This window comes from Chaetura pelagica, unplaced genomic scaffold (genome assembly GCF_000747805.2).
Source record: "Chaetura pelagica isolate M959 unplaced genomic scaffold, ChaPel_1.0 scaffold324, whole genome shotgun sequence".
Classification (NCBI taxonomy): domain Eukaryota; kingdom Metazoa; phylum Chordata; class Aves; order Apodiformes; family Apodidae; genus Chaetura; species Chaetura pelagica.
Genome location: NW_009952887.1, coordinates 120,276 through 130,015, shown reverse-complemented (window position 1 = coordinate 130,015; position 9,740 = coordinate 120,276). Strand labels below are relative to the sequence as shown.

Below are 9,740 nucleotides of genomic sequence, written 5' to 3'. Positions count from 1 at the left end.
ACACAGCCACAAAAGCAATCTTTCATTGATTCTAATAGGTTTGGGATCAAGATTCCACAGAGAGTAAAAAAACCCATGGGCCTTGTAACGCTGAACCTAAATTAGGTATGATAGAGTCAATTAAAACTCTTCTATCGCTAGCTGTGTAACATTGATCCAATCTTCAGTGGCACAGTATGCAAATTACCCAATACAGGTGCTTTCCAATTAGCGTCTCCATTGCTTCCACCTCATTGCAGCAACTGACCACACTCCCACCCAGCTCCCCAAGCCCCACACGGGGCATAGACTGCCCTGAGTCATCCTGGAGCTGCTTTGAGTCACAGACACAAACCATGCACTCCAGTGACTAAAGACAGGGAGCAGAGCCACTCCATGCCATGGCAGAGCCCCATTCAAGCTTCGAGAAGCCCACCAGCTGCCCTCACTGTCTCAGAAATGGCGGTGGTGTGGGCAGGGAGCTCCACATTACTGACTCTAGCTCCAGCAGGGGATGGCTCCAGTGCTTACTGTGTACTCCAATGCCTTCCCTGGCCAGCACACCAGGAACAAGCAGCATCACCTTAAAACCAAGCAGTACACATTAGCCTGCCCATCAAGTATCACGCAGCAATACACAGCTGAGTAAAAACAGCAACAATAGAAAAAGGGTTACTTTCTTTTCCCATACAAAATACAGACACAGGGTTGTAGCTTTGGCAAGCATTTAATGCTAGCCTTCCTCTGTGCACACAAGCAAATGACAGACCCATTTTCTTCAGCTATGGGAAAACCATATTTTGCATTGTACTTAACAGCAATACCCTGCTCTGCCTGTCATGGAGACTAGTATAGTTTCTCTTTTTTAAATTCTTCCCTGTTTCTCCTCTTCACCCTTCTTTGCTTTTTCTAATAATTGGTGTATCTGCACTTGCCTTGTGTTGGAAAAACATCTTCTTTCCATCTCATCGCAGGTAGTGACAACAGAGACCACAAGAAGGACACAGGGTTTTTCACCATCACATCGGCCAAGAGGACACCTTATTGCTCTCTACAGCTACCTGAAAGGAGGCTGTAACGAGATGGAAGTTGGTCTCTCCTCCCAAGTAACAAGAGAAAATGGCCTCAAATTGCACCAGGGGAGGTTTAGATTGGATATTAGGAAAAAAATCTTCACTGAAAAGGCTATCACACACTGGAACAAAACAGGCTGCCCAGGGCAGTGGTGGAGTCACCATCCCTGGAGAAATTTAAAAGACATAGATGTAGTGCTTATGGTCATGGTTTAGTGGTGGACTTGGCATTACTGGGTTAACTTGATAATCTTAAAGGTCTTTTCCAACCAAAATTATTCTACAACTGTCTCACCACACTCACTTGTCATCTAGCCTTGACTCCTGCACAGGCATTGAATCATGGTGGAAAATACATGGGCTTTTTATACCATGCCAGGGCTCACCACAGCTCCCAGTGACAGAAGAGCCACGCTGACAGCAAATGGGTGGCCAAAATTCCCCCTCACATGCACACACATACACTGGTGTTAAAAACGTCTGTCTTGAGCACTGCCAATAACACCCAAAGTGAAACTCACTGAGCTTTGCAGAAAGCATACAGGCTCTGCTATGTTTTATTAGTATTACTTTGTTGTTGTATTATCTGTTTAGAGGGAGTACAGACCAGGTCTTGCTGAAGAACTGTAGGACTGCCATTCCAGAAAACCCAATCTAGAGACAGTCTAAATAAAAGAGACTGTGCCAAAAATACTAATGGGGACAGGAAAGCAATCACACATTTACCGTGGAGTAGAGCACACACTCTAAGGGACCAACAGGGTTACTGCATCCAAGCACTTTAACTTAGACAAGATAAAATAACTAATTCATAAAAAATAATAACATTATTACCATAAATTGCTGATAAGATGCCTTTCTTGGTAGAAGAGTAACAGATACCTTACATCTTCCTTGTACTGTTTCAGCTCTAGTCTGGGGTAAATCTAAGATGGAATATAATAATTTTGTGTTCTCAGCCTTCCGCATCTCAGACTAACAACTGCTTGCTTTTGAATGCATGTCAGGACTCCTGCTCTACTTCTATGTAACGGATCTCACATTCTTCATCCAAATGTACTGAACTTTAGAAGCACCTCTAGGGAATGTAAGTACAGAGAAGAGTGAGCACACTATAGCCCATGTCTATCTTGTAAAAGGAAAATCATCAACTAATATTAAAAGTGTTTGAAAGGCAAAGACTGCATGCAGCATTTTCTTTTTGTATGTTTGTTCACATGTATGCACACCAGTGGTCAGCATTTTAGTGTACAGGCCTGTAATTTCCTGGATCATCTTTAATCCCTTTTTATATATTCACTGATGTGAATATCAAACTATCTATATGAGCTGCAGCAGTTCAAAAGTAAGTTACAAGTGAGTGCTAACAATCTCCAAGTATCTTTATATAACCGTGCTGACACCCTTGTCACCTTATGCAACAGGAACTACTTTGAGCTCAGTATCACAGGGAGGTGGAAAATGACTGTTGCAACACGTGAAGCCTGCAACCATAGCAGAAACTGAACACACATCGCTCCTGAGGTCTGTCTCATGCCTCAACCACAAAGTCATTCTTTCGTATCAAAATGGGAAGCTCTTACTTCTTGCTGATGTTTTTTACAGTCTGCCTAAGGCAGAGACAACGTAGAAACACAGTACCATTGACTGCATGTTTAGGCGGGTTAGGAACATTATCTTCAATATATGTTTAGATGATGTACAGCACAGTAAAACTGACTGAAGCCTGGAGAATCTCCTGAATTCTTTACTGGATTGCCCTCTGAAACAGCAGACACTAGTACGTAGTAGGGTGATGTATTATAATTGCATCCTTTTCACAAGATCTCTGGCAATTTTGGCCACGTTTTCTTACTTCTAAGTGAGTTATCGCAAGCCATTGATTCCTTGCAAAGTTAACAAGCAATAAGACAAGTTAACCTGGTGCTATTATGAGGCAATAATGTTGCCATCAGTGCATGTAACCACCGTATTTTTTTCATTTTTCCCTTAGGCACAATAAAAAGGAGCCCGATCACATTTTTCAGCCACTATTCCACAATTAGACTGTATCCAAAATGCATAAACAACAAAAGCAAGCTGCAATTCAATTCTCTATTAATCTCAATGATGAAATGAAGACACTTCTATTAAGACACTCACTTTTTAAGGACTCAAATAATATAGAAACCAAGACTAGCAGAACACTCAGATCTGGAGGTAAGTTGTCTTTTGCCTTAACAGAATATTCCAATATAAACTGATTAAAATGTTTTACAAAAGTCAAACAACTGCCAATATTTTCCTAACCCCAATAAGAAAACTATCACAATCAATGCCACTGTCAAGACACATGAAAAGTTTTCTTCTGCTTCCCCTTTCAAAGTTTCTCTGCTGTCTAGTCTCTGCTCTCCTTCTCTCTTGCTAGGTGAACTAAAATGCACATTTGCCTCCATGCAAGACATATGTGTGCACTGGCTTTTTGGAAGTGCTCCCTTTTATCTTTCTCATTGCATGAAAAAATGCTGAAGTTGTGATTTTTTGACCATTCTGTTGCCTCTCTACACCAAAGAGCTTTAATGCCATGCCACATTATGGTCTATGGATTTAAAAAGCAGAGGCTCACTAGCACAGAAGCCATACAAGAATCTGTTTTCAGATCCAAATCTGCTTAACTCAGAGCTCTGATCTAAAGCCTAACAAAGTAAACAGCAGTCATTACGCACACTGACGCTGGTGTGCTTAAGGCCCTCACTAGGTGGTACTGTACACATGACAGAAATGGGACAATACCCTTTTTCTAAGTTTACAATATGGATCATCTCAGTTTTCTGCTTGCATACTTCTTATAACTAGCATATTAATGACAATCTACTGCCATGGCTAAGTGTGAAATTACTTTAAATTGCATGGTCTTCATGCTTTGCTTGACAGCCAGGAGGCTGTTAAACAGTGATCAGGGCCCTTGACTCATAGTTCACAAGTTACCGGATGTAAGCGCCACAAGGGAGATTCTCCTCAATGGACAAAAACAACGAAGTACAACGTGCGGCCTTCACAGTGCATTCTAAGACAGGGACATCAAATGTACTAATATCAGCTTTCAGACAAATGACTCCAGATCAATTCAGCTCCAGGGACAGGAGAGCACAAGGTACAGTGAGTAGAGAATAAGGAGGGAGCCCATGCTCAAATTAGTGGAGTGCCACTAACCTTAAAGCTCTAATACCTACCACCTTTTGTCTTACCTTGTTTTTTGGGGATTTCGGGGGGGTTTTTTGGTCTCAGTGCCATATGAGCATGTAGAGGGAGGTGGAACCATTTTTCCAAAAATCAAAAGCCAAGATCTACCAGTTACACTGAGTCAAACACATCTTTTCTTCAAACGTATTCTAAGCCCTTGTAATCCATTTGCTTGTCTAATTGGCAAGAAGCATCTACTTCAAGAAAGCACATGGGATGGATTTATGAAAGCAGAGCAGCATGACTTACTTGTGTAGAGTAATAAAAGTTCTGTTCAGCATTTCAGCTGAAAATACAAGTAACAGCAGCAGCAGTAGTACACCGGCACAAAGTTTCTAAACATGGTATCATACACTCTAGAGAAGATGCCTCTGTTGTGGAAATGCTGATCCCATGTCTTTGCCAAGATAACAGCTCTGCCTGCCAAGTACTCACCCCTGCCTTTGTTTCAAAATTGTGTTATTTTAGTGCTCATTTTAGCATGAGAATGAATCAGCTTTATACCTTGTTTTTATATGCTGTGCTATTCCTGCACAGCAAATAAAACCCTGTAACTAGATGTACAGAGATTCTGCAGCAGTCGAAGCACAAAATCAACAGCTACTCATTTTAGATCGATGCAGGACTTGAATTCTGGTTCCCCAGCAATGTAACTAGATCATTACATATCACATAAGTTTCCACAAATCCATCTTTAAAATCAGAGAATACAGAAGCACTCATTAACATTGTCAGGTTCTAGTTCTGATAGCGTTACTCTCATTTCAAACACACTCTGATACACACGCACGTGCACACAGGCAGCACATTAGCTGAATGCTAATATCGCACACACAGCCTCTCCTTTGCAGCAGGATGAGCAGGTGCTTTGAAAAGCAATGGCATTTTATGGAACAACTGAAAAGGTGTGAGAAACAGTCACAGCATGTTCTCAGCTATGATGTTTTACAGATGTAGTGCACAGAAGTACACCCTCCAGCTTTGACTTCTCAGCTACCAATTCTACTGAAATGAAACCATGCATTAAACAGATGTAAACCAGCCTGTGCCAGCAGGCCCTGATCTCTAGCCCTTTTTCTCCAGCAGCACAGGCAGGGGAAGCTGTTAGACACATGAAGTCTCCTTTCATTTATCATGCTTTCATTTTACTTCACTCGTACCTGTGGCTCTAAGGCTCCCTTGCCAGCACCCACCAACTCCCTCAAAACCCCAGTGCCCCTCAGAGTATCTACAATGCACTCAAGATAATACTAGCAAATTGAAATCTGGAGAAAATTAGTGCACGGAGTAATCAGCTCTTCTGTCTCAATTCCCCAAATACATAGAAAATATGGAAGGATTTCAGGTATTAAGGATTCTGGGATGCAGAAAGAAATAAAGGCAGAAAACAGCTACACTTGTATGCCTACTATGTTGAACGTCACTACTCAAGATTACCAAAATGGAAGCTTCTGCCAAACTTTAATGCTCTCTGCCAATATTGTAGCACGAATTATGCCTTTCCAGCATTTTTGCAAGCTGTGCTCTGATTTCAGACTGACAAAGTCATAATTGTGGGAAAAACTGCATTGTACATGAGAGCAAAGTATTTGAACAACTAAAATTTTGCCTAGCACTTTAGAACATGTTCCATTACATAAATATATTTAAGTGATATTATAATGGTCTTGGAGAAGATAATGAAGTTACAGTCATAATTGCGCAGTGAAAAGTCATCGACAAACACCAGGAGATTCATAAGGAAGCAGTTGCCATGCAAAGCCTCACTTCTGTAATAGATATGATGAGGCAATTGTTTAGATCAGCACCAGTATAAACGACAACCTACCTCTTGGGACAGGAAGGGAATGACTTGAGCACATATAGCATTCAGCCTCTTGACAATTTCTGCCTGTAAGTGACAAGAAGAAAGAAGTTCAATTATATAAATTCTCAGATGTGATTTTCACGCATGAACACAGAAGATGTATTTGTTTTGTCTAGTCATCCTCTGGCCAGCACAGATTATCAAAATAACCAAAGTATTTGGACACCAATTCACATACCTAGGAAGCTAATAATTTCTGGATAAAAGGTTTTCCTTAAAAAACACAGTTCAGAACTAACTCAAAGAAAAATTAATTCTGATTATGCAATGAAAAGCATTTAAAGAAAAAATCTTCAGGAGATATAACGAAAAAAGATAAGCAAAAATACTGTGTATCAAGCTAAACTTTCCCCTAAGAGGTAAAAAGGAGGATCATTTGAAATTATGGAAATCACACAGTAAGAGAATGGAAAAAAATAAACTAGTTACTTCTATACTAATACTGCATATCATGAGAACATTTGCAACACAACGTATAACTTCACTGATAAATCATTTTACCACACATTTTAGAAAGGGATACTGCAGTCTTGTATTATATTTATGCTGTTATCAAATCCGAGGTTAGTAACAGTTACTTTCATCTTGTAATTGTGGTCAGAAATGAATAATACACAATGTTTTATTTCTGTACTGGAGATAATTTCTTATTATGTGTATTTAATCTGTGAATCTCAATAGAGACACAGCAGACTCGCAGAGAGATCACAAGAATTACAGCTCTAAAAACTGAATATGTCAAACCATGTAGACTTCCTTACAATAAATAATAACTTTCTTACAATAAATTGTAACCAGGATCAGTTCGTCACTATATAGTAGGACAGAATGCTCTTTCTTTCACAAAGTCACTAATCATATGACAAAGACATACAAACTTGCACAAATTAGGCTTCCTTCTTTTAACAGTAACCCTTCCAGCCTTTCTGCTATGCTGTCTTAAACTGTGGACGCTTAAAAAATAACCTATTGAACAGAAAGGCTCAGGATTAGGAATAAAAAGTCAGAACTACAAATTCAGTAATTATGCCAGTTACACAGCTAGATAACCAGAAGACATGGTACACTCGAGGTAAGGGTACACAGGAAACTAACTCTGCCCTCTTGTGCCCATTGTGAAAGGCTAGAGTTAATACACCTTACTTCACAGCTGAATTTCTTCATTCCTCTGAAATCCATCAAAAGTCCCACAGGTTATTTATACAGCAATTTCTATGTTGCACTGTTTCAGTGTAACTTCTGACTAATCTTCACCATTTATGCAAGTCCTCATCTCATTAAAGTTACACATTTTAATACATTTTTTTCCATTCATTGACTGCACCTTGGTTTTGTATTCAGCAGCACAGGTACCTTAAAAGACACCTGCAGATATGTTCTGTTCACCATAAAGCTAAATTACCTGCTAATTTCAAAGGTCTAGATGTGCTTATAATATCAAGATATCCCAAAAGGTAATAACTTCAATACCCCTTTAAATAGTATTCACTATGCTATTTGACACAGAGATTTAGGACTTGCTTGTTAGACAGAGCAACACATGGAGGAACAAGATGAATGCATCTAAACTTCAGCCAGGGAGGCTGTATGATCCAATACAGAGTTACTTGAGAAACAATATTTAGTTAAGGAATACTAGACTGTAATACAATGCACAGCTGCAAAGTACCTGTGCTGTAGAGGTTCAAGCACCATTAACTTAGTCATTCCCAAATTCTGGGTCCCAGCCACACTGCTGTTTTGTTTTTTTTAAGGAACCTCCTGAGTGCCTTAAAACCAAAGAGAAAACTACACATCCTGCTCTTCATTTAACACATGTGCTTTAGTAAAAAAAGGCATTTGTTCCTTTCTTCTGCTGCAAAGCAACTCTTCCTATCCATCTTTAAGATGCCTGTCACAACCCCACCCACCTCCTATGCAGATCCTGGGGCGGGAGGAGTCTTTGCCTTGGCTGTGCTCAGCAGAAGCCCAGGTTTCCAGCACAGCTATTTAAGTTGGATGTCTCTATTGCACTGCTTAGGAATCGTGAATAAAACTGACTACAACTGACTCCAGGTGCCACACTGGAGCTCAGCGTGTAATTTTAACAAGGACTGTAGATTCATAGATTTTAAGGTCAAAAGGGAGTGTCCAGAATTGTCTTACCTCGCCTCCTAAGTAACAAAGGCTGTAAAAAACTTCACTGACTTCTCCATCAAACCTGTAAATACTAGTTCAGCTAGAATATAGCTTAGTAATAAAAAGTAATTTTATTCAACTCACTTTGAGGCATTTCCTCTTAATTAAGGTACTCAACCCCAGCTACTTCAAGCTATTTCAGATATGACATTTTCTTTTGATAACTTCCCTGCTCCTCAACAGAACTATGTCTCTCTTCTATTGCTTTTCTGGCCAAAAAGTGGTTGAAATATATTTGCTCAATATTTATACAAAAATTCACCTCCGGCAGATTCTGAGCCTGGGAAACGTTATGCTAAAAAGCATCTTCCAAAAAGCTGTAAGTAACTGAAAACAGGTGACTGAATATGAACAGTTACACAACTGTAATAAACTTCTTGATATCAATTCCACTGGAGTGCAGAACAGTAAGCCTTTTCATCCTGCACAAAGCAAAGTGAGCTGATGGAGACAGCACCCAGCTCAACCTATGGAGAAGAAAAAGAGCTCATTAACAGTTTCAAGAGATGCCAAGACATTCCCCAGCAGGACGTCTCAGCCAGGCAAGTGGCCCAGGAGGTGAACCACAACAAAGCTGAGAAGCCCTTGCAATGCCAAAGCAGGTGTTTACACCATTCCCTTACTAAAATGGTCTCCACTTCCCCCAACAATGAGCATGCCCCGTTGCATGGTTGTGCGTACTGTTAGGTTTTATCAGCCCCAACACTTAGGCAGCAAGAAAACAGCCCAGCTGAGCAGCAGTGGACTGCAGAGGCACAGCATGACAGAGACACCGACTGCCTACCTTTGGATACCACCAGCAGCAGGAAGGCATGAAGGAAAACACCATGTACATGCAAAATGACAGGAAGGATATTGCACATTCTGTACCAAAAAGATCTGAAACCAGATGTTTTCAGGTACTAAATACAAAGTATCCTCTGCCTTGACACTGCAACTGTTCCTGCAATAAACTGTAAGGGGTAACACCACAGCAACAAGCTTAACTGTTTACCACAAAATATAAAAGAGAAGGAATTAGCTGCCTGAAGCTAGCTAAAGTGGGCTTCTTGTGATGCCACCTTGAAACTTGAAGGTGTATGCACTGATGACACAGGTTACAACCTTGGTAGACCTATTCCTACTGCTGTTGGAAGGGGCTTGGAAACTTGTTCCTTGCATAAGACACCAAGTCAGACACCAAATAAAGACACAAGCCTACTTCACCTTCTATGTTTATACAGATTTTTAAAACCCTCTAGGTTTTAAAACTCTACAGATTTTAGGTTCTCGTCTTTTTTTCTTAGACATGGAGCCAATGGGTTTTTCATGATCAACCTAATTGGCAAGAGAAGGAAAGAGTATGATTTCATAAAATCAGGCAGCCAATTCCTCACATGGAAAGCCAAACTTGCCTTGGAAACACATCTGCATCCACAGTC

The 9,740-nt window shown here is 40.3% G+C and overlaps 1 protein-coding gene across 1 annotated transcript in view; it reads right to left on the bottom strand.

Moving 5' to 3' along the window:
• TLE4 (transducin-like enhancer of split 4) overlaps window positions 1-9,740 on the bottom strand; it is a 190,608-nt gene that overhangs the window by 60,918 nt on the left and 119,950 nt on the right. The window contains exon 8 of the mRNA XM_009995459.1: window positions 6,103-6,165. Within this exon, the coding sequence (XP_009993761.1) occupies window positions 6,103-6,165 (63 nt within the window). The remainder of the gene's footprint in view (window positions 1-6,102; window positions 6,166-9,740) is intronic.